The sequence below is a fragment of the Urocitellus parryii genome, chromosome 10 (genome assembly GCF_045843805.1).
Source record: "Urocitellus parryii isolate mUroPar1 chromosome 10, mUroPar1.hap1, whole genome shotgun sequence".
Classification (NCBI taxonomy): domain Eukaryota; kingdom Metazoa; phylum Chordata; class Mammalia; order Rodentia; family Sciuridae; genus Urocitellus; species Urocitellus parryii.
Genome location: NC_135540.1, coordinates 6,531,619 through 6,556,912, shown reverse-complemented (window position 1 = coordinate 6,556,912; position 25,294 = coordinate 6,531,619). Strand labels below are relative to the sequence as shown.

At 35.1% G+C, this 25,294-nt stretch overlaps 1 protein-coding gene across 1 annotated transcript; it reads right to left on the bottom strand.

Annotated features, from left to right (window-relative positions):
- Positions 1–1,235: 1,235 nt before the first annotated feature.
- Slc25a31 (solute carrier family 25 member 31) lies at positions 1,236–24,762 on the bottom strand. The gene is made up of 6 exons (XM_026390886.2): positions 24,534–24,762; positions 17,776–17,903; positions 7,175–7,292; positions 6,436–6,590; positions 4,654–4,779; positions 1,236–1,433 (listed from the first exon to the last, which is right to left on the bottom strand). Exons 1-6 carry the CDS (start codon positions 24,760–24,762, stop codon positions 1,236–1,238), a joined length of 954 nt encoding a protein of 317 aa, XP_026246671.1.
- Positions 24,763–25,294: the final 532 nt, after the last annotated feature.

Sequence of the window (25,294 nt, the reverse complement as noted above, 5' to 3'; positions counted from 1 at the left end):
TTATGTTGAGTTTATAAGAGTTATTTTTTTCCCCTCAAGTGATAATGCCAATAGATTAAAAAAGTATATTTTGGACTCTTGAAATATATTTTGCCTCTGAGCACCAGGATGTTTACCTATTCCATTCTGCTGACCCACAGCCTCACAAAAATCAAAATTCTCTATAGTTTATCCCCACTAGCTTAATGTCCTTTCACCCACTCAAACATTAAAATCTAGGTATTTCAAATGTGTGTGTGTGTGTTTTTGTTTTGTTGTTTGAGACAGGGTCTACCTAAGCTGCTTACGGCCTTGCTAGGTTGCCGATGCTGGCTTTGAACTTGCCATCTTCCTGCCTCAGCCTCCTAAGCACCTGATCAAATACACTACCTTCTACAACATCTTTGAAAAAAACAAGAATCTTATACAAATCCTCGGAAATACTGCCTATATTTCTATGGAGAAAACAGACAAAAATTTTGCTGTCCTCTGCTGACTAATGTAGTTAGAGTCAGGGGTAAAGAAGGTTCGCTTACAACAGTTTTAAACTTCCTTTATTATCAATACAGAATACAAAACCTAATTTTCAAAGGGATTTTTTTAAATCCCAAGATATATCCACACTACCAAGATTTTATTTTAAAGCTAACAATTAGCAGACAAGTCATATCTCTTATCTTCCAACTAGTTTTACAGTGCCATTAAAAGCATTATCAAATTTTAATGATAGATCTGTGCTTATAAAAAGCTATATCATACTGTAAGTACTACACACAGTAATTCCTGAGCTGGCTTATTAGAGATGTTGTAGAAGAAAGCTTATTTATACCTACAGATATAATGATGACATCTCTTGAAAAACTTTTAAGAAATATTTGTCGTATCCTATGATTTTTAAAAGATGAGAAGTCAGATATATTAAATGAGTAGCAATTTAAATGAAGATACTTTCATTTTTTTAGATTTCAGCATCATATACTTTAATTTTCATCAGAGACATAAGAAAAAATTTTAAATTAACAGAAATAACATACTCGTTAAAGTAAAATGTCTCTTTAAAACGAGTTTGCATCTAAATGGGAAGGAAACCCACATTTATCTGATTTTTAATATTTAAACCTTTGAAAAACGCCTATGCTTTATTTCAGAATTAGCACTTTAAGAAACACTGACAGTAATAATACTATCAAAATGTACACACATGGCAGCTATGTAATTTGTGCGCTTAACAAATTTTAAATGATGGGTTTCTCAATTTAATCTGATGAACTACCTCCAATGTCAATATTAATAAATTCTTTAATTTTATCATATAACACCAACACCAAAGCACCCCCCGTACCACGAAGGATGTTGGAAAAAGCACCACGAAAAAACGCATTCATTCCCTCATGTTGGTATATCTTCACAAAGCAGTCTATGGTTCCTTTATATTGTCGTTCTGCCTCACCACTCTATATAAAGAAAGACAAACAGTTTTCCATTATCTTGATATCTTTTATCCTAAGAGTTTTCTATTAACACTAAGGATAGAGAACTTAACACTGTATTGGGTTAATGGGCATATACTGAATACAGCATGTAATAGTTGGAGATTTCATACTTGTCCGGGACATCTGAAAACTGACCATACATGACACTTACCAAACACTGATGGATGGCATTACACAGATCCTGATTTTTCCTCTACCGTACTGCATTGAGAAATTAATAGCAAAAATATGACTAGAAAAATATGTTGGGATATTCTTAGAAGAAATTTTCTTGGAAAATATTGAAACTAAATAACCACAAAATTCTTTAACTTAATTTATGAAATGCAGCTTGAGAGATAATTTATAGGTTAATTAATATTAGAAAAGAAATTAATGAACAATCTAAATATTTAAAAACATGTATAAGCCTAGAAAAGTTGAAATAAGCAAATAACCAGCAATAAAGGAGACAGAAAGCAAACAATACAGAATGTATAATAAAGGAAATAGAAAACAAACATAACAGAATGCATAAAAAAAATCAAGAGATAATAGGAAATAAACAGTAAACAGAGAACATCAATATGAGTTTTTTTGAAATACTTTTTGGATGAATTTCTGGAAATAATGTTGAGGAGAAAAATAGAAAAGGCCCCAAGTTTATTAGAAATGGCAAGATTAACATAAATTTGTAGATGATCCAGAGATTAATGAATAAGATTTGAAAAACTTCATGGCAATTATTTTTAAAACAGAAGAGATGAATAAATTCCTAGAAAAGTATAATTTACCGATGACATAGGAAAAAACACTGGAATACTATAATTGTTAAGAAATTCAGTTGTTAAAAATATCCACATAATGGGGCTGGAGATGTGGCTCAGCGGTAGCGCGCTCGCCTGGCATGCGTGCGGCCCGGGTTCGATCCTCAGCACCACATATCAACAAAGATGTTGTGTCCGCCAAGAACTAAAAAATAAATATTAAAAATTCTCTCTCAAAAAAAAAAATATCCACATAAGGAAAACCACACATCCAGATGGTGTCACATGTGAGTTTTAAACAGTCAATGAATAATTCCAATTTTAACAGAAACTGCTCTAGAGAAGAGAAAATATGGGAAGACTTTTACATATTAACGTAGTCTAACTTTGGTATGAAGGATGTGAAAGTCTACTATGACCATACAAAAAGGAAAAATGCAAGCCAATGTCATTGACACACAGATGCTGAACAAAGCCAAGCAAATCAAACCCATCCAGGGATGCAAAACACAGTACAATATGGTGCACCCAAGTTTATTCCAGACACACAAGGTTATTAGTTTAGCTCTAGAAAACAGACTATTAACATATTAAAGAGAAAAATAGGATCATCTCAACAGAGAAAAATGATGACTACATTCATGATTAAAGTCATTATAACCCAAGAACAGAAAGGAACTGCCGTAACACAATAATGGGTAACTACAACCCTATCCCCTGGCAACCCCCAACACCTAACATTAAGTTATATAACACTGAAGATGTTCAAGTAGGAACGAATCAAAGTTGTTAGTTGTTACTTCTTTAATATGAAATCAAATCATTCAATGAGTAGAGAAGGGCAGGGGAAAAAAGATATAAAAATTGATAAGGAAGGGAAAAAAGACAATGTTATTTACCAATTATATGCCTATATAAATAATCTTCAAATCACACACATACAAATGAGCATTTAATAGGGCTAGCAAAGTAGTAGGCAATAAAATTAAAAAACAAAAATACCACTGTTATGAGATGAATTGTGTCCCCACCAAAATCTTATGTTGAAGAAATAAGCCCAGAACCATAGAATTGATTCTGTTTGGAGATAGTGTATTTAACAGTAACTTATGTTAAAGGAGATCAGTCACTAGAGTGGCCCCTAATCCAATATGAGTGTCTTTTAAGATGAGGTACAGGAAGGGCCATGAGAAGATACAGGAAGAAGATAGCCATCTATAAACCAAGGAGAGAGGCCCTGAGAAGAAACCAACCCTGCCAACACTTTGGTCTCACAGGCTTCTAGCCTTCAGAACAATAAGAAAATAAATTTCTGTTAAGTTCCCTAGTTTGTGGTACTTTTGCAGCCTGGCATGGTGTAATCCCAGAGGCTTGGGAGGTTGAAGCAGGAGGATCGCAAATTCAAAACCAGCCTCAGCAACTTAGTGAAACCCTAAGAAACTTAATGAGATCCTGTCTCAAAAAATAGATAAATAAAAAGGGCTGTGGACGTGGCTTAGTGTTAAGTACCTCAGGGTTCAATTCCTGCTGCTGCTGCTACTTCTACTACTACTACTACTTCTACTACTACTACTACTACTACTACAACAACAACTTCTTCTTCTTCTTCTTCTTCTTCTTCTTCTTCTTCTTCTTCTTCTTCTTCTTCTTCTTCATCATCATCATCATCATCATCAAATGTTCTCTTGGAGCCTGGAGAAAGCCTTTTCTCTTGAGAGTTTGCTCTCCAAGAGGCCTCATCTAATTACTATAAGCATATGGCACCACCTCTCATGCATTCCTGGAAACTATTCACATTTCTATTTAAACCATTAATTTTATGTATTTGAGACTACACTATGAGTTTGGGTCCTAGTTCTATCTTTTCTTATTTGTGTTACCAGAGCTGAGAATAGATTAAGCACTCAAATGTTTTCGGAAGGAATCAACATAACAAGAAACAACCATGTTGGAGATGAAATATATCAAAACTTTGGGTTAGGGATTTATATTTAGAACATAGATCATTATAAACATATTTTTTATCCTTAGAGTTTAAAACAATTTTTATCAAAATATACCACCACAAGTGATTATTTTTGATGGCTTATAACAGCTTATTCTACTTAATCTAATATTTCAGTTAAGATAGACACATCTATCCAATCTCTTCCCTCTCCTTCCCCACTCCAAGCAATATATGCTATAGGAGTAAAGGAATTTCTGTTCTGATGGCAGATGAGGGAGAAGTTTTGCTTTCTGGTAGCTATTTTATGATAGGAAAGCATGTAAGATGGAATACATCATGTATTCACTTTAGCAAAGTAAAACAAATCTATGCCTTTCAACTGAAATTTCTCTGAAATCCAAATAAATTATACTTGGATATAAGAGATAAATTATACCTGTATATCAGATTAGAAAATTCAATTAAGCTTACAAATAACATAAAATACCTGCATCATCATACGTCTTCTAACTGTGTCAAAAGGATAAGAGAGTATTCCAGAGCATGTAGTCACAACTTGAGCAATGAAAAAAGAGATAAGAAATGGGGTTTCCTTTGGTTTTGGTAACAAGCCCTAGAAAAGAAAAATGTACCATTTAACTATATAAATTTCAAAAATATCCTCATTTCTTAAAAGATAATTTTAATAAATAGACTGAAAGTAGGTATAACTGTATTTAAAATGCAATAAAAGCTAGTTGGATTTAATAGTGGCAGATCAATTAAAAAAGAATACTGTAATATATGACTACACTTCAAAGGTATATTTGGATAAAAAAGTGTATCTTGTATTAAAAGGGATTTGTTATTAAAGGCATCTAAAACTAGAAAATGATAGCAGCCAGTGACCAAAAAAAAGTTCTTTCATGGCTCTTCCTTCTGTAGTAAAAAAAAAAAAAAAGAAAGAATGCCTGCTATTATTGTCAGCAGATGATATATTTGGCAAGTAGCTTTAAATAAAGCTCTAAGCTACTGAAGAATGTTCCTAAATTTCACAATAATAGAGAGATAATAGAGAAAAGCAAAGGGAGATTCATCAATTTTCCTGCAAGTAAATAAACATTCTTAAGATTCTATAATTTCCATTGATACATCTGTCATAAAAGTACACTAAAAATTAATCTGTCCAGATCACAATAAAATAACAGCCAACTACATTTATACTAATGAGGGAAGGCATATATAAAATATGAATATATTATAAAATTTCCCTTAGTTTTAATTTTATTCAATAAATAATGGTGATACTAATTTCACTGCTTCCTTTTAGAATCATTTCACTGCAGTTATAAAGGCATGGATTTTTTTATTGCATTTAATAAGCAAATTACTAAACTATTCCTAGGCTATTGTACCTTAAAAAATCATGAATGTATAAGATTCCAGAACAATAGGTTATAAAGTACTTAAAAGAGTTCCTAGAACTAATAGTTCAAAAAAAATTGACAGTATTTATTATAACCTTTCTTTCTCCTACATTATAGAGGTACTATTAAAATATGAAATGTAAAAGAAAAGTTCAAAGCAACTTGGAGAATGTAACACAGAATCTAACAGTAGCTAGTAGATAACCAAGCTAGTATTTAATTAATTAATTATGCCTTCTCTACTTCCCATGAAAGTAAGTTGATTATTTCCATGTAAAAAAGTGATAATAAAGTTAATATAGCTGGGTGCAGTGGCACATGCCTGTAATCCCAGCAGCTCAAGAGGCTGAGGCAGGAGGATGGCAAGTTCAAGGCCAGGCTCAGCAGTGGTGAGGCGCTAAGCAAATCAGTGAGACCCTGTCTCTAAATAAAATACAAAATAGGGCTCAGTGGGTGAGTGCCCCTGAATTCAATCCTCGGTACCAAAAAATAGTTAATATAAAATTTAAAAAACTGTTAAATACCTTTCCGTATGCTAAAGATTTTATTATGATGTAAGCCTAATTAGTATGTTTTCCATTTGCAGTATGATATATATTACAAACAACATAAAAGTCTAATTTTAAAAATTTGTTATACCTGACAAGCTTACTGTTTCGATACCTGATTTGTATGCAAAGTCAGACCCATAATATGGTTATAATTAGGTTATAACAGCAATAAAATAGAATTCCATGCCTCTTATTTTATCATTTATTTTGTATAGTTAAGAGTAATATACCCACCAAATGCATTACTAATTAGAACAATAAAAAGAAATTAACCATTTACTTAATACATCCAAGTTAAAGTCCCCAAATTACCTTAACTGTGTCATAAGCTCCAAAATAAGAGGCTCGGTACACAATGATGCCCTGAACTGAAACACCAAACCCTTGGTACAAGCCAACAATTCCATCTGATTTTGCTATTTTCATAATACAATCACCTAATCCCTTAAATTGTCGCTCTTCAGGACCTAAAATAAAGCCATTTAAAACTATTAGCAACATTATATATCAAATAAACATCTTAAAGTAAATTAAACATTTTATAGATTGAAATGATCTGAAACTAACAAGAAAGCATAAATCAAAATCCACCCATTCACGTAAGAATGATCAAGATTTCAAATACTTTTTTTAAAAGACATTAACTATTAGTCTCTAGAATAATATAATCTAAGCAACCTGACTTAAGACATTTCATTAAAAATACCAGAAAATAGCAAGAGGCAAAAGGAATCTCAAGGATGTGAGTTATACATCTAACATAGAAAAGAACTATAATTCAGATAAAAATAAGGTGCAGGAAGGTACCTCTGGGAAAAAGTGGAACTATGTTACACAGTCTTTGTATTCACTCTTCTGTTACAATAGACCTTCCCCTTCTCTCTTTCAGGGGGAATGGAAAAGTAGTACACTTTAGGTCCCATGTCTAACCTTTGGAAGACAATAAAATCTGTAGACTATATCTGATAACACTGTTGATACAGCATGATTCTATAACAAATAACATAATTCAAAACACAAAGAAGAGTTAATATTTCTAAAAATCCCATACCTTTTCCAATATCGACACCTAATCGGGTTCGGGCAAAATCTAGTGGATATACTACACATAAGGAAGTTGCCCCAGCAGCTCCACCAGAAGCCAGGTTTGCCATAAACCACCTCCAGAACTGAAACACATTAAGTATTTTTAAATAATTTTTATTAAACTACAGAATCTGTTTAAAACAACTGGTGAACTCCTAATTTTATAAATGCTGAATAGATTTGTAAGCTGTTTTTATAAAATAAACATCTATAATAAAATATACTGCATTGTCCAAAAAATTTCTCTTTATATCCATGTAGCCTTTTATTTTTATCTTTTAAATTTTGCTGTTCAGAGGATTGAACTTAAGGCCTTATGCCCTGTGCTGTGTTAAGAGCTCTTGCCTAGCATGCCCAAGTCTCTAGATTCCATCCGCTGCACAAGAGAGAGGGAGGGACAACAGAGAGAATACATATGGGTATGAAGAGTAATATTCTGGAGGTGTTATGTGTTATAGCTGTTTACTTCATAAAAGCAATTTGTAAATATATTTTTAAACATTTATAAAACATAGCAAACACATACATGAAAAGCAGGTAATTAGAAAACTAGATGATAAAAGAAAAATTTCATCTCTAAAGCTGTCTTTCTGGTTCAAATTCAAATAGAAGTGTTATCATTGCAATTATTTTCTTTTTCCTGAGGTAATCTGAGTCAGTCTCTGCTTCCTAAAACCAAATAAGTGAAGCCAAACATGATATGCAGCATAAAGGTTTATGAAGTATATCTAGTATCAGACACATATGGAGACTTTATTTTTGCCCTTGTTTTGGGAGGGGTATTTGAGAATGCCCCAATTTCACTTTGTAATTATAATTAAGTTTGCACACCTCAAAAATACATTTAATTATGTTCAAATGATGACATGAAAATTGGCAAGCACCAATTATAATGTAGTTGATGGGATGTAAGGGAACCTTATTGGTCTACAGGTTCACTTGAGCTGTTGAGAAAGTCTAATTCATTTTGATAAACATTTAGAATGAGCCTGCCTCAGATCCAGAAAGCAGCTTTTCAATATTGAGGGCCTATAAGATATATCTAAATTGGATTGCTAAGGAAAAACCGCTAAATACATTAAAGTGAATAATATTCTAATCAAGTTCCATTGCCTTTTTTTTTTTTTTTTTTTTTTTGGTGCTAGAGACTGAATCCAGGGGTGCTTAACCACTGAACAACATCCCCAGCCCTTTTTATTTTTAATTTTGAGACAGGGTCATGCTAAGTTGCTAAAGGCCCTTGCTAAGTTGCTGAAGCTAGCTTTGAATTAGAATTCCTCCTGCCTCAGGCTCCTGAGCCTCTGGGATTACAGCTCGATTCTTGCTTTATTATCTTGCTCTTATTTCTAATAATATTTTAAAGTCTCAGATAGCTTTGGAATGCTTAGTTTTCTCTTAGCCTAGAATGTCCTTCCTCTTCTTTTTTTAAAAATATTTTTTAGTTGTACATGGACACAATATCCTTGTTTATTTATTTTCGTGTGGTGTTGAGGATCTAACCCAGTGACTGACGTGTGCGAGGCAAGGGCTATGCCACTAAGCCAGAACCCCATCCCTTTCCCATTTTTAATTTTTTTTTTTGAGAGAGAGAGAGAGAGAGAATTTTTTAATATTTATTTTTTAGTTTTTGGTGGACACAACATTTTTATTTTATTTTTAAATATTTATTTATTTATTTATTTTAGTTTTCGGTGGACACAACATCTTTATTTTTTTATTTTTATGGGGTGCTGAGGATCAAACCCAGTGCCCCGCACATGCCAGGCGAGCGCATTACCGCTTGAGCCACATCCCCAGCCCTTAAAAAACTTTTTAATATTTATTTTTTAGTTATAACTGAACACAATATCTTTATTTTATTTGTTTTTATGTGGTGCTGAGGATCGAACCCAGGGCCTCTCATGTGCTAGACGAGCGCTCTACTGCTGAGCTACAACCCCACCACCTCTCATTCTTTTTAAACAAAAAATAATTATTGCTTCATAATTGAATTCAAGTTCTACATCTTTTAAGAAATCTCTCATCTCCAACCCCTCTGAAACTGTATATAATCATACCCTCTCCCCTTAAGTTTTTCATCTATCAGAATCAAAGGTGACTTATAGAACCAATAAATAAAATGTGTCAACATGTTCCAGACTTTCATTTTTAAAATAGTTCCTAAAGTCATTATTTTCAATTTATAATTATTTGCATACTTATATTTCAATTTATAATAGTGTACACTTATACTCCAATAAACTATTTCCTGAGGCCAGGATTAAATTTAATACCTTTGCTGAGATATAATTTATACTTCATACAATTTATGTATTTAAAGTATACAATTCAACGAATTGGTAATATATTCAGAGTTGTGTAACCATTATCAAAATTTTAAAACATTTTCATCTCTCCAAAAGAAACCTCCCAACTGTTATATCACTCTACCTCCTCCCTACTTCCTGAGCCCTAGGTAACCATTAGGCTACATTCTGTCTGTATAGACTTGCCTATTCTGGACATTTCGTGTGAATGGAATCACACTATATATAGTGCTTTGTGAGGGGCTTTTTTCGTTTGCCAATGCTTTCATTCATGTTGCAGCATGTTTTAATACTTCATTCTGTTTTACTGCCAAATAATACTGTTATATGGATATATAATTTATTCATTCCTCCGTCATCTGATAGACATTTGGGTTGTTTCCATTTCTGGAGATCAAGATTCTTAATTTACTTCACAGATAAGTCATGGGGCTTTGCTCGGAGACATGCATTTAATAAATATTTAATGAAGTATAATGATAATGCCACTTACTGTTTCCACACTCCCATGGCTCACAGTAAGTTATATTCATCAGTTCTACTGTCTTTAAATACCCATGTTTCATAATCATGGAAAGATAATTATATTAGGAGAATGCATGTGACACCGAGGTCACATGCATTCACAGAAACCTGGTAGAAAAAAATGAGCTGGGCTAGTTTCTTTCTTGGGAATATGACTTTAGAGATTCTATGCAAGTTAGCAATAAGAATAGAAATGAAAAAGTTATTAATTTTCTTAGTATCTCAGGCTTCTTTGGCACTGTTGAAAGCTAAAGACAGACGTTCTCCTAAGAAAAATCATACATGTATAAACATACTTTTAGTGTGTTTTGGTTTCTGGAAGTATCCATGGATCCCAGGTTCAGAACCTCTGCTCTACAGAAAGTCCATAAAGCATCACTATGATATTAACCTTGAACTTAAAAGGAATAAAAAAATACAGGTAAATAAAAAAGGAATAATATTAAGATAGAGCAAATATACACACAAAAAGCAAGTGATTAGTGAGAAAGTTAGACTAGGTAACCTGGGAGATAAAGAGAGTCCAGTTTGGTCCCTAGAGCTGCCTTTGTTTCAAACTCAAGTCTCGCAGTATCATTATAATAAATCCCTTTTCCCTTAAAACTGATAAGCTACTCTCTGCCTCTTAAAGCCAATAAGTCAAACCAAATATGATATATAGCAAAAAGGCTTATGAAATAGATCTTAAGTTCTATTTAATTCTTTTCTATCCTTCCTAGATAAGAGAAAAAGATGGATCACTGACTCTCTTATTGGATAATCACATAATGTGTCATTCAAATCAGGACACATTCAATAGTGAAAGTGGGAGCTATGAAAAAATGACACAGGTAGACCCAATATGTATTAACCTTAGAGCCAACTTACTGAGATCAGGAAGAAGGAAGCAAAGAGTAGAAAGACAGAAAGGAGAAAAGAAAGGGAGAGAAAAAAGAACCTACTCATGCAGAATGGTGATACTTGGAAGTGTCTGTGTAAGAAATAAAACCTATCCCATCACATTAAGCTTAAAAATAAGATAAACCCAGAAGGCAGTATAAATGCATTCCATTCCAGTTAACTATAAGTTAATAATTAGATATTACTATACTGTAAATTCCTTCTGTTATTGACTTCTAGTTTCATACTATTATGGAAAAAAAACTGATACAATTTCTTTTTTGGGGGGTGGGTACTGGGGATTGAACTCGGGGGTACTCAACCACTGAGCCATATCCCCAGCCCATTTTTTGTATCTTATTTAGAGAGAGGGTCTGAGTTGCTTAGCACCTCACCCTGCTGAAGCTGGCTTTGAACTTGTAATCGTCCCCCCTCAGCCTCCCAAGCCACTGGGATTCCAGGTGTGTGCCACAGTGCCCAGCTCTGATACAATTTCATATCCTTATGTTAATACTTGCTTTGTGTCCTAACATGATATATCCTGTAGCTGTTCCATGTGCACTTGTGTCTTCTGCTGCTGCAAGGATGGATTGTTCCATACATTTCTGTTGGGTCCATTTGATCTAAAGTGAAGTTGAACTTCAATATTTCCTTATTAATTTTCTATATACAGGATCTCCCCATTGTTCAAAGTAGATTACTGAGATGATGCAGTTTTTGTCCTTCATTCTGTTGATATACTATATCACATTTATTGATTTGTGTACATTGAACCACCCTTGCATCCCTAGGATGAACTCAATTGATCATGGTGAAAAATCTTTTTAAAGTGTTGCTGGGTTTGGCTTGCTAATATTTTGTTGAATATTTTTGCATATATGTTTATCAAGGGTATCCGCCTGTCGTTTTCTTTTTTTGTTATCTCTTTATTTTGGTTATCAAAGTAATCCTGGCCTCATAGAATGTGCTTGGAAGAATTCATTTATCTTCAGTTTGGGGGAGTAATTTAATAATTAGTTATTAGTTTTCATTGCTTGACAAAAATATCTGAAGAAACAATTTAAAGGAAGAAAGATTTGGGTGATTTGAGTCCATAGTTGGTTGACTCCATTCACTCTGGGCCTACAGTGAGGTGGTGGCTGAGAAGCAAAATGGAGAGAACTGGGAACAATAATAGAGTTCCCAAGGCTCACTCCCTTCAAGTAGGTTCTATTTCCTACAGTTTTCACTATCTCCCAATAGTCTATCTATAAATTCTGCAACGGATTAAATCATTGGTGAGGTCAGAGCCCTAGTAATCCAATCCCCAACCCTGATCATTTCTGCATTGGGAACCAAACCTTCCACTTTTGGGGAAATTCCAGATCCAAATCATAATAGTTTTTCAAATATTGGTAGAACATAGCAGTAAAGGTGTCTGGTTCTGGGACTTCATTTTGTGGGAGACTTTACTGCTGATTCCATCTTATTATTGGTCTGCTCGTGTTTTCTATTTCTTCATGACTCAATCATAATAAGGTGCATATATCCACTTATCCTAGGTTATCAAATTGTTACCATTTAGTTGTTCATAGTAATTTCTAATGATCCTTTGTATTTCTATGGTGTCAGCTGTAATGTCTTCATTTTCATCTTTGATCTGAGTTTCTTCTTCTTAGACCAGTTGAGGATTTGTCAATACTGTTTAACATTTCAAAGAATCAGCTCTTCATTTCATTGCTCTTTTGTATTTTTAGTCTCTACTTCACTTATTTCTACTGTTCCTTTTTTTCCCTTCTATTATTTTTGGGTTTTTTGGTCTAGTTCGTTATATATGAATAAATTGAGATCTTTCTTCTTTATTGATAGACATATTGATTACTGTGCACTTTTTAGTCATGGTGCATTCATCACACATTTGTGATGATGCTATGTAAACAGTACTGCTAGGCATATAAAAGTATATACAGAACATACAACTCTGTGCAGCACATACTTGCTAATGATAAAAAATGACTAGGTTGCTGATTTAGATATTTAATATACTATACTTTTATTATTTATTTATTTATGGTGGCTTTCTCATTTTTAAAATTTTTTTTTTATTATTAGTTGTTCAAAACATTACAAAGCTCTTGACATATCATATTTCATACATTTGATTCAAGCGGATTATGAACTCCCATTTTTACCCCATATACAGATTGCAGAATCACATCAGTTACACATCCACTTTTTTACATACTGCCATACTAGTGTATGTTGTATTCTGCTGCCCTTCCTATCATCTACTATCCCCCCTCCCCTCCCCTCCCCTCCCATCTTCTCTCTCTACCCCATCTACTGTAATTCATTTCTCTCATTTTTTTCCCCTTACATGTAATTTTGTGTAACAATGAGGGTCTCCTTCCTTTACCATGCAATTTCCCTTCTCTCTCCCTTTCCCTTCCCCCTCTCATCCCTGTTTAATGGTGATCTTCTTCTCATGCTCTTCCTTCCTGCTCTCTTAATTGTACTTTTTTTTTTTTTAAAGAGAGAGTGAGAGAGTAGAGACAGAGAGAGAGAAATTTTTTTTTTAATATTTATTTTTTTTTAGTTCTCGGCGGACACAACATCTTTGTTAGTATGTGGTGCTGAGGATCAAACCCGGGCCGCACGCATGCCAGGCGAGCGCGCTACCGCTGAGCCACATCTCCAGCCCTTAATTGTACTTTTATTTTAGTGTACTCCCTATTTATTTACAAAAAGTTTACTGTGGAACAGTATGCAGCAACCTTATACATCTTGTTTAAAATGTCTCCTGACCACATAATTTTCTGTTAAATTAATCTCTTCCTTTCATGTGTATGTATGTGTACACAAGGGATTAAACCCAGGGCCTAACGTATATAAGGCATATGCTCTACCACTGAGCTACACTCCCAACCCCTCTCTTGTGTTCAATCTTGTGTTTTGTTCATCATGATCCTAGGAGCAGTAGGTATACTATTCATATACGTGTGTATATACTTCTATATTTCCAAATGTATACTTATAAATGTGTATATATGTACATACATCTGTATATATACACACACACACCAACACAGAACCACAATTCCTAGGTGTTTAGTAGCTATACTATTTAGGTTTGTATAGCACATGCTATGATGTCTACATGTGCTCAGTGATAACACTGTCTCATGACACATTTCTCAGAATGTATTCACATCAAGTGATGAATAACGATGGTCTTTAGTACATTCGTCTTTTAACTTCTATACTGGTTAAAGGTTATATACACATCACATTGAAAGTACTAGAATTTGACTACGTATTAACTGTTTCCAGTTAGTTTTATACTTTCATATGGTTTCTTGTTGATATTTAGTGCCTCTTCATTTCAACTCACAATTCCCTTTAACAGTTTTTATAAAGCTGGTCATTCACATTATGATGAATTCTGGTTTTGTTTGTTTTGGAATATCTTTTATCTGTCATTCAAAATAACATCTTTTCTAGGTATAGTATTCTTTGAAGATGTCATCCCACTCCTTCTTGGCCTACAAAGTTTCCGTTGAGAAGTCTATTCAGTGGTTTCCATCGTACATGACCTTCATTTCTTACTGCTTTGATTCTTTTGGTAGTTTGATTATAATATGTCTTTGAGCATTAGTTTTTAGATTTATCTTGCTTGGAGTCCTCTGACCTTCCTCAACTTGAATGGGCATATCCCAAGATTTAGTTTTTAAGACAGTCTTCTTTGAATAAGTTTTCTTCTTTCTTTTCTCCTTATATTCCCATAATTCATGTATATATGTTTGATGTTGTCACTTAAGTCCTTATGCTACTATTATTTTCAAATCCTTTTTTTCTTTTTCTCTAGTTGACTAATTTCAAATGACCTGTCTTTGAGTTTTCTAATTATTTCTTTGGTATGATCAAGTCTACTGTTGAAACTCTCTCAGTTCTGAGTTTTCAGTTCTGTTACTATATTCTTAAGCTCTAGAATTTCTGCTTGGTTCTTTTGCATGGTTTCTATTTCCTTAAAGTTCCCATTATGTCATGTACTGTTTTCCTACTTCCATTTAGTTGCTGGATTTTCTTGCATCTCACTGAGCTCCTTTAAGATGATTATTTTGAGGTCTTTTACAGGCAATTAATATACTTTGGGGTTAGTTAATATATTATATTAACTGTTTTCAGTTACCCGAGCTTCATTAATTTCATTTGTTAGTGTCATGTTTGCCTAATTCTTTGTGTTTTTTTTTTGTATAGCCTTCCATTGATGACCCATGTATTTGAAAGAACATATCCTTCCTCAGTCTTTATAGACTGGTTTCAGAAAGTTAAAGTCTTCTGTTAGGTTTCTTGCGCTCACAGTACTGCTTCCAGAATAGTGTTTCAAAAGGACTGGATTCAAGCCACGTGGCTACTCTTTGGGTCCACAGTGAGAACTACAAGTGTCCAGCCTCTTATCAGGAGCTCTGGCAGGTATGAATCTTATCTAATCCCTGAATGGACCAGACTATCTCTAACACCTTAGTCCATGAGGGTCTGTTTCATAGTTTATGGATGGTGGATTTACCACCCAGTGTTCTGACAGGATGGCTTCTTCCTATCTCTGGGACAGCTCCTTTTGCATCCCTGGGTTGGTCCTTAGATTGGGTTATATATAGTTGTCTCAGCATCTATAACAAAGACCAAGATCTTTAGGCCTGTCTCTGGGGTGACAGACAGGTGTCTCCTGGAAGGTTTATAGGTGAGCAGGCCTGCTCTGCTACTGAGAAGGGCTGGAACTAATTTATAGGGTTATTTCAAAGTCTACAATGGGTTAAGGTCAGCTAGTCAGCTGGGATAGATTATGTTAATGTTGTGATTTATTGTAAATACTTGTTTTTGTCTTCTGGGGCTTTGTGATAAGTTATAACAGTTTGGGTTCTGGAAGGGGTTGGACACTGAGTAGCTAAGCCAGTTACATCCCATACTTATAGAACTGGACCCTGAATAAAAATCCTGTTATGGTTTAGATGTAAGTTGTCTCCTGTGATTGGGTTATGAGGATCTTAACCTAATCAGTGCATTAATCACCTGATAGAGATTAACTGGGTGGTAACTGGAGGCAGACAGGGTGTGGCTGGAGGAAGTGGGTCATTTCGAAGGGTGTGCCTTTTTGGTTCACATTTTGTCTCTGGTGAGAGGAGCTTTCTCTGCTTCACCTTGGGCCCCAAATAATGGAGTCAGCTATCTATAGATAAAGACCTCTGAAACCATGGGCTCCAAAATAAAACCTTTTCTCATTAAAATTGTTCTTGTCAGGTCTTTTAGTCACAGCACTGAGAAACTAACTAAAACACCTGGACACCAGTGCTTGATGAGAACTCCCTAGGTTGCAAACACATCACATATGTTGTCACACATTGTTGGCAGACGTAAATACTGTCTATATGACTCTTCTAGGAGAACACAACTGAAATTGTTACTGGATTCTCTATGTGCTATTTTTTAATTATGTTATGACTAATTTAAATCCTTTTATAAATCATGAGTAAAACTGCTTTTTTCCTTCTAGTGAATCACTAAACATGAGGGTAGTCTTAGGGAATGTGACAAGGGAAAAGGGAAGATTCTGAGTCAAAGAAAGTTCTAATTATCAGAGTTGCCAGCTAAAAAAGAAAACTTCACTGAATGTCCACCATAAAGCAAAGCACTATGCCAAGTGCTTGACAAATAATCATATCTAAACCTCACATTAAAACTATGACGTAGGGGCTAGGGTTGTAGCTCAGTGGTAGAAAGCTTGCCTTGTATGTGTGAGGTACTGGGTTCAATCCTCAGTACCACATAAAAATAAATAAATAAAATAAAGATATTGTGTCCATTTACAACTAAAAAATATTTTAAGAAAACTATGAGGTAGATATTATGATGTCCAATTGTCAGACGAGAAACATAGATATCTGAGAAGTAAACTGACTTTCAAAAACCCACACAGCTAAATGAATAGAGTGCAGGAGCCAAATCCAAATATAATTCTAAGTCAAAAGAAATGTTTTAGTTAGCTTTGTATTCCCTCAAACATGAAAGCAGTGCAGAGCTTCCAATATACATTTTAAATGAAATAAAACTTCAGAATAAAGGGAATAAGGAGTATAAAAGGAAATAAAAGGAGGTAGTACTAAATGTTCCATGAACTGTTGCCTTATAAAATACCTGATAAGAGTTGGTTGGTTCGGGTGGGGTAAGGAATGAGGAGTGGGAGAGAGAGAAAAGTGAAGATTTCATAAAAGCGAGGGGAAGACCTTAGAGTAAAAAAAAACGGTACAGTGTATTAAACACAACAAAACAAACAGAAATCAGGTCAAATGACATGTAGTTAATATGAGAAGAAAATCTTAAAAGTGAGATTTTATAACCAAGGGAGTAATTACCCTGAAAACCAAAAAGCATCTTCACTAAAAAAGAAAAAAGTTTATCATTTTTATTTTGTTTGATTTGGTCTTCTCCATACTCTTTAATCTTAGCTAAATAGATCTTTAGTCATAAAGAAGAAATAATTTACTTATTTAGGGAATGAATCAGTCACTGATATTTGTTAATTGCTTTCCGGGTTTAAGAAAAGCAGTGATAGTAAGATGCAAATTATATATAATATTTATTCAGAAAACACTGCCTTAAGATAGGGTCCCTTTTTAAAGTTGTGTCAAAAGATTTAGTGAAATCTGCAAAAGTTAACCCAATTCCTTTCTTCATATAGTTCTATAATTTAATACATACTGTAATTTATTAATATGTCCTGCTTTGTTTTGACCAGTAAAACGCCCTGCTTCCCAAATCAAACATCACACATAATCTAACCCCTTTAAAGAAAATTTCAGAGACACTGAAATTTAATTACCTGTTTTTCTTTATTAACTCCAGACATGAAGAGTTGTTTGTATTTGTCCTTGAAAGCAAAGTTTAGGGCTTGTGTTGGAAAATACCGGATGACATTTGCCAAATTGCCACGCCAAAAACTGAAGAAACCTTTAAAAGGAAATGTACAAATATAAAAATCTAATATTGCATAATTACTAAAGTTTTAACATGTTTAATTATTTGAACTTCCTCATGAAAAAGAATACAGGTTTCTAAAATATATGTTTCTCCACTGAAGAAAAAAGGCAATGTTAACTATGCAGCCAATTTTGTTAATTTCAAATAAAAAGCCTTAAACAACTAAAACACTTATGGAAAGCATTACTACTTGAATATGGGGATTTTCAGTACAAAAAGAGCTCATTAGTATTTGTCAGAGACTGGTCTCATTCACAAGCCTTGACGTGCAAACTCTATGGAGTTATAGGTTATTACAAATATATCCACTTGTTGGTTTGTACATATACTATGAGAATGAGAAGGGGATAAAAGAAACTAAAACACTCTTGTCTTTATGTTCTGAAATCAGTGAATGGGGGATGGAATTTAGCTAGAAAAGGGATCCATTTCCATTCAAGACAATCTCTAGAGGGCTGATAGACAAATCAGAAGAAACTTTTGAGGTCAACAACATTTTTTAAAAAAATTTATTTATTTTTATGTGGTGCTAAGGATTGAACCCAGGGCCTTGCACATGCAAGGCAAGCGCTCTACCACTGAGCTATAACCCCAGCCCCTGAGGTTAATAACCTTTTAACCTCAATTCTTGGACTAACCAATCCCCATAATTCAGTCACTGTGTAACTTCTAAAATTCAGAGTAGTCCTTATAAGTCAAAGCTGCCCTAGAATATGGTACATTAGCTCTTCAGTACCACTGGTAGTTTACCATTAGATAGCCAACTATCAAAAGGTATGACTGTACAAGCAATCTAAATAGGGACACTTTTAGTCCCAGCTTGGAGAACACACAAAATCAGTCTATTAAAAAAAATTGGTCAAGAACTAGAACAGGCATTTCTCAAAAGAAGATATACAAATGGCCATGGGTATATGAAAAATGTTACATACTAGTAATCACTAGGGAAATGCAGTGAAAATATCATCTCATGTGGGTGAGAATGGCTATTATCAAAAAGACAAAAGATAACAAGTGTTGGTGAAGTATTGGGGAAAGGAGAACTCTTGTAATGTTGGTAGAATATAAATTAGTATAGCCCTTCTGGAAATCAGTATGGAGGTTCCTCAACAAAGCTAAAACTAGAATTAATATGATCAAGCAAACCCATTACTCAGTATGTATGTGTATATGTATCTCCCCAAAGGAACAGCAACCAGTATGCAAAAGAGATCTCTACACTCCCATGTTTACCACAGCACTGCTCACAAACACCATGACAGTAGCATCATCCTAAGTGCCCATCAACAGATGAATGGATAAGGAAAACATGGTACACAAACAGAAACATGTTATTCAGCCTCAAAAAAGAAAATCTTGTCATTTGCAACAACATGCATGAAACTTAAGTACATCGTTAAGTGAAATGAGCCAGGCACAGAAAGACAAATACCATATGATCTCACTAATAAACGAATCTAAAAAAATCAGACTAACAGAAGCAAAGAGTAGAGGGTAATTATCAAAAGCTGGGCCAGTAAGTATGCAGGACAGGGAGTAGGAAAACAGAAGTTGTTTAAAGGATACAAAGTTTCAGTAATGAAGGATAAGTGCTAGATATTTAATATACAGCATAGTGGTTATAGTTAATACTGTATGTACACTTAAAGTTTGCTAAGAGAGTAGATCTTAAATGTTCTTACCACACACAAAATTTTACATATGTGAGGTGATGGGTGTGTTAATTAACTTGACTGTGTAATTCACAATGTAAACATGTTATCAAAACATCACCCTGTACACAGTATATGTATTCAATTTTTGTCAATTTTTCTACAAAAAAGCTGGGAAAATTATTTTTGAGGCAACATTAACACAGAGAAAAATAATGATAATTTGCTAGAAATAACTTTTTTGTTTTGGTACTAGAGATTGAACTCAGGGCACTTTATCACTGAGCTACATTCCCCAGCCCTTTTTATTTTGAGACAGGATCTTGCTAAATTGCTAAAGCTGGCCTCAAAGTTGTGATCCTGCTCCATCAACCTCCCAAGGTGCCTGGCTAGAAACTTCTTTCAACTCATTTAACCCTCCTAACTACCCATGAAGTAGGTACTAGTAGCCTTCCCATTTTCCAGATGAAATAATGAGATAAAAATAATTCCTAGGGGCTGGGGCTGTAGCTCAGTGGTAGAATGCTTGTCTCACACATATAAAGCACTATGTTCGATCCTCAGCACCACATAAAAATAAATAAATAAAGATACTGTGTCTACCTACTAAAAAAAAAAAAAAAAGTAACTTCTAAGGCACATGATAGTTTTAAGTAGCTTGCCTAGTATAACTTGGTCATAAAGTTATTAGCTGGAATTAAAACCTAAGCAGTCTGCAAAACAATTCACTTCTTAAGTTCTTTAATCATGCAAATATTTTCTGTGCTAAGAAAGCTCAACTGTTTTTCTTTAATGGAAGCAAAATTTTTAAAACTCAAGAAGTACAAGCAAATTATACAGGAATATTTATTGCTAGTTAGAGCTAGAATGAATTACTGGGGAAGGTAGTGATCTAATTTTTGGAGGTATTTTTACAATATTTACACTAATACTAAGTTCTTAGTGGTTAATAAAAACTTTCAGGAACACAGTTAAGCATTTGTATTTTCTCAGAAGTCTGACCTCTGGAGAGAAAGAACTTAGTGAACTATGATGAGTAAGTGAGTGGCAGAGCACTTGCCTCGCACATGTAAGGCACGGGGTTAGATCCTCAGCACCATATAAAAATAAACAAACAAAATAAAGATATTAAAAAAAAATTTAAGACTGAATCTGCTGAACCATAGGTTATTATAGTAGCATAAAAGCACGTTATTGGCAGAGGCTAAAGACAATTTTAAAGGAATCAGAAATCACTTTTTTGCAGAAATCTCACCAATATAATTGAGAGAAATTTAAATAGAAATAACTTATTTTTAACAAAAACCACTTGAGTTTGGAAAAAGTGTCATATGAGAATGGTATTGATATTCACATTTTACACATGGTTCAAATATTAAAGGTCACTTTGGAAATGGCTAATTCAGCTGCTAGTATGAGATATGGGTTTCATAGTATGAGTTAAAAATTATATAATTATGATTATAAAATTAAACATTTCACAAAATGAGTATTATATTTAATAATAGTACAAGGTTTTTAACTTTGGGTAATGAATTGAATATACATGAAAGATTTTAATGACAAAGACATCTGGAAACTAACCTAAGAACATGAAGGAACACCAGATTTATAATCAAAGGAGTTTTACTAGAGTTGGCTGAAGAATGTGTGTATTTTAGGAAAACTGCATTTGTGTGAAAAAAATCCATGTGTAGGAAAACAAATATCAAGTTTCAATGAAAATCTAGAAACAAATCCCCAGAAGTTTAACAACAACAAAATGTTAAAAACTATTCAGGCAATTCTTAATATGACTGTACACCTACATTACACCTACATTAATTATTTTAACATATATTTCACAGAATTCATGGACTCCTTGAAACTGGGATCTTTAGTCCTTTTTATTTTGAAATAGGGCTCCAACTTGCAATCTCCTGCTTCAGCCTCCCCAGTCACTAGGATTATAGGCATGCACCATTGTGCCAAATTAAATGAAGTGATTTTTAACAGTGATTTTATTTTTTTGCTTTTTAAATATTTTCTATTTTTTATTAAACATGTATTATTTGTGTAAAAAATTTCAAGTATTAAATAAAAATACACAAAGTTGGAAGGAGACAAAACCAATGAAATAATAAATCTTCAAAGAATAGCATCACTCAAGACAAATCCTATAAAATTTTATAAACCCTATAAAAAGTATCCAAGATACACAAAGAGATGTTTAGAACTATATCCAGAGGAATAATGAAGAAATATATCCTTGGGATGGAAAGAGATAAAAAGTAAGAAGATAGTGCTAGAACACCTAGTTGTGTCTTCTGAGATCATCTTGTTGGTTCATTTATGTTGCTTAAAAAAAAAAAGAATAAAATCAGAGAATATATATAAAACAAGAGAAACTTGTGAACATTTGAGATATTTGAGTTTTGCTTTTCAAACATGAGAAGGCAAATTCCAGAAAATATAATCTCAGAGTCTGATCGACTCTTAAGATTCTAGAATGATGTAGCACAATGCATTCTCAACCCCACCAGGCTCAAGTCTTATATACACGATAACTATTTCACAATATTTCCTTCACTATCCAGAAACAAAATTCAAAGACAAAGACAAATACCACCTCATCAACTTTTAAAAAGTCAATATAATGCCCTTACTTCCATACAGAGATTAAAGAAATTTACAATATATTTTAATAAGCAACTTGGTGGGCCATAATCATGCCATAAACATAACAGACATATTCTTGCCTCTACTTACAGCAAATCTTTTGTAATTAAGACACACACAGAGTTTGAGAAAAGGACTTATCCACATACAATGAATATCATGAATACAATAGCTACAAATATTGATGATATAAAGGTAACCAAATACCAAAAGTAGAGTTGCTGATATGAGGTTTCATAATGATAAACAACTCAGTAAAATTTTGAACCAAATAGTTTAATCTTCCCTCTGCTTCATTAGATGGTAACAGTATTACTAGAATTAGTGCATAAAGCTCTGACTTGGACAGTTTGCATAAGTAGAGGCAAGTTTGTGTTTATACATAAATTAGGTGTTAGGCTTAAATAATCATAAACAGGCTTTGCTACTACATGAATGTAGTAGCAAAGTATAAAATTCATTCAGACTGCAGTATAAGTGTTCATTGTATAGGACTGGCCTGTGCATAGCAGCAAGATGTGTAGCATTACTGATCCTTGTATTTCACATTACTGCAAATGAGTATGACAGAACTCTTTGTACTTAAAATCAAAAGAAAACCACATAAATTTCCAAAAGTGCCTCTAGATGGCAGTATCATCCCTGTTGTGAATCAACATAATCTGCAAAGTCTATCATGAAATAATGCTAACATCTTGTACAGAAGAACAGAAAACACTGCTTATGTTATCTCATTGTGGAAGGTTAAAAAAAAAAAGAAAAAAAAAACAGGAACCAGAACAGTATTTAGAATTAATTCAAGTTACAGAAGTCATACTGAATGTGTTTTGGAGGAAACATTCAAAAAATTTTAAACACAAAATAAATTAGCACTGGTCAGCACAATCTGACCAGAATACTCATGTTGACTATTAGAATGGATGAACTAACATTAAAGAGGCCTATACTTCTCTAGAGGATTTTAGAATAAACAAAAGGAGGAGGAATGGGTTCCAGGTTTTCCTGTAAAAACTTTGCAGGAAATGGGAAAGTTGCTTTGATAAAATGCATAGGAATGTGGAGAAGCAAACCGGTCACTATGAAAAATCTTAGCTTGGCTCCCAGATGGGCACTTGACGGGCATTATAAATGCACATTTCAGATGAACCCTGCAGACTCTACCCTGAACCCATATATTCTACTGAAGAGGAAAGTTAAAGTTGCAAACACATCCCTAGAGAGAAAGATTGTTTTTTTTAAAGGCCAGAGGTCTATGTCCCCAGGCTGGTGGCCAAGTCCTTGATTCAAGAGAGCCTCCCGTCTCCCCAATAGCTTGGACTACAGGTGCTAACACTTCCTGCCTGCAGACTACTTTTCCATGGAAGAAGATCCTACCCAAGACTTAGACGAAAGGAATGCTCTGGAGCTGAAGCCACTTCATTTCTTGTTTACACAATAAATAGGTGTATTTTCCTTTTAAAGTTTGCATAGATTTTTTCCAAATATGATAGTGTAAAATTTTTGATAAATTTACTATCCCCTCAGTTAACTTAGGAATCATTCTTCACAAAGCACTTTCTTTTTTGAAGCACTATGGATGGAACCCAGGGTTGCGCTGGCACTGAGCTATATCGCCAGCACTTTTTATTTTGTATTTTGAAGTTGCTCTGACTCGCTTTGACCTTGCCATCCTCTGGCCTCAGCCTCTCTCGCTGAGTTACATCTCCAGCTCTCTAAAAATGTTTAAATAGAAGCCTGATGCAAAAAAAAAAAAAAAAAGAAAAGAAAAGAAAAGAAAAATTAGCAATACTGATTCCACTAGCCCTAACCCTTTATTTAAAAATTTTATATTTTGCTATGTGTTTTTTCCTCATAAGTTTGATTTTTAACAGTATTGTACATTAAAATACTTTTTACCTTGACTACTGAGCTTTCTGCCCTCTTACCTTTTGTGCAGAGGCGAGGGCCTCAGCATCAACCATCAACCTCAGAAGTTCACCAAAAAGCAGAACCTCTTTTTACCGATGGGTATCACAGAATCGGTGGCCGACGCTTGCACTTTCCGTACTCCTCGGAAACTCACTATTTCCACGACCACTTGAGCATCTTAAGCACTAGTGACCGCACAACCCGAGTGCCCAACGGCGTGGCCCGTGCTGGGAGGTCCCCGGGCACCGGTGTGTGGGCCTCGCCCCTGCAGCAGGGCCGGCCGGCGGGTGGGGAAGCCGACTTCCGCCAGGCCCAGGACCAGGCGCGCAGGGGCCCCCCCGCCACCCTCCTCGGCTCGCCCGAAGCGGGCCGCCCTACGCACCCTGCTCGCTGGGGATCCGCACCAGGCAGTCCACCATGCCCTTGTACCGCGCCTCGGGGCTGATCTGCTTGGACGACGCCTGCACCTGCAGCAGCAGCTTCACCCGCTCGATGGGCGCCACAGCTGTCTTGGACACGGCGGCCGCCACGCCGCCGGCCAGCAGGTCCTTCCCGAAAGACACGGGGTCGAACAGCCGCTTTTCCTTTTTCTTGGCAGGCTCGCGCGTCATGGTGGAGCGGCAGACTAGACTCCAGCCCTGGCCGAAAACCCGGCCCTGAAAGAAGACCCAGCCGAGAGACAACCGCTTCGGCTTTATCCTAGCGGGAAAGCCGCGCGCAGGATGCCGGGAGGGCAGGCTCAGGCCGCGCTGGGGAGCTGCGCAGGCGCGCCCAACGGCCTCCTGCGGCCCACGTGACTCCCCACATGCCCGCAGCACGTGACTCCCGCTTCATTCCGAGAACTGCACACGTGGTCCAAGAGGCAGCGGGGTTCAACGTGAATTCACAGTGCCCGTGCAATATCGCACATTCGGCCCCTGGAAACCTGCGCTGCACGTTCAGTGCAGAAGCGAAGTGAGACGCGCCATGTCTCAGCGGCGGTCCTGATTCTGACCTCATGGCGTCTCAGCAGTGTCTCCGTGACAGGGAGGGGTTCCTCCTGCCCCACTTTGAGAACTCATCTAGAAGCAGCTATCAGATTCCAGTGTGACCGCTGTGTACATCTGTCCTGCAGCCTACTTTCTTCCAACGGTCACTAAATAT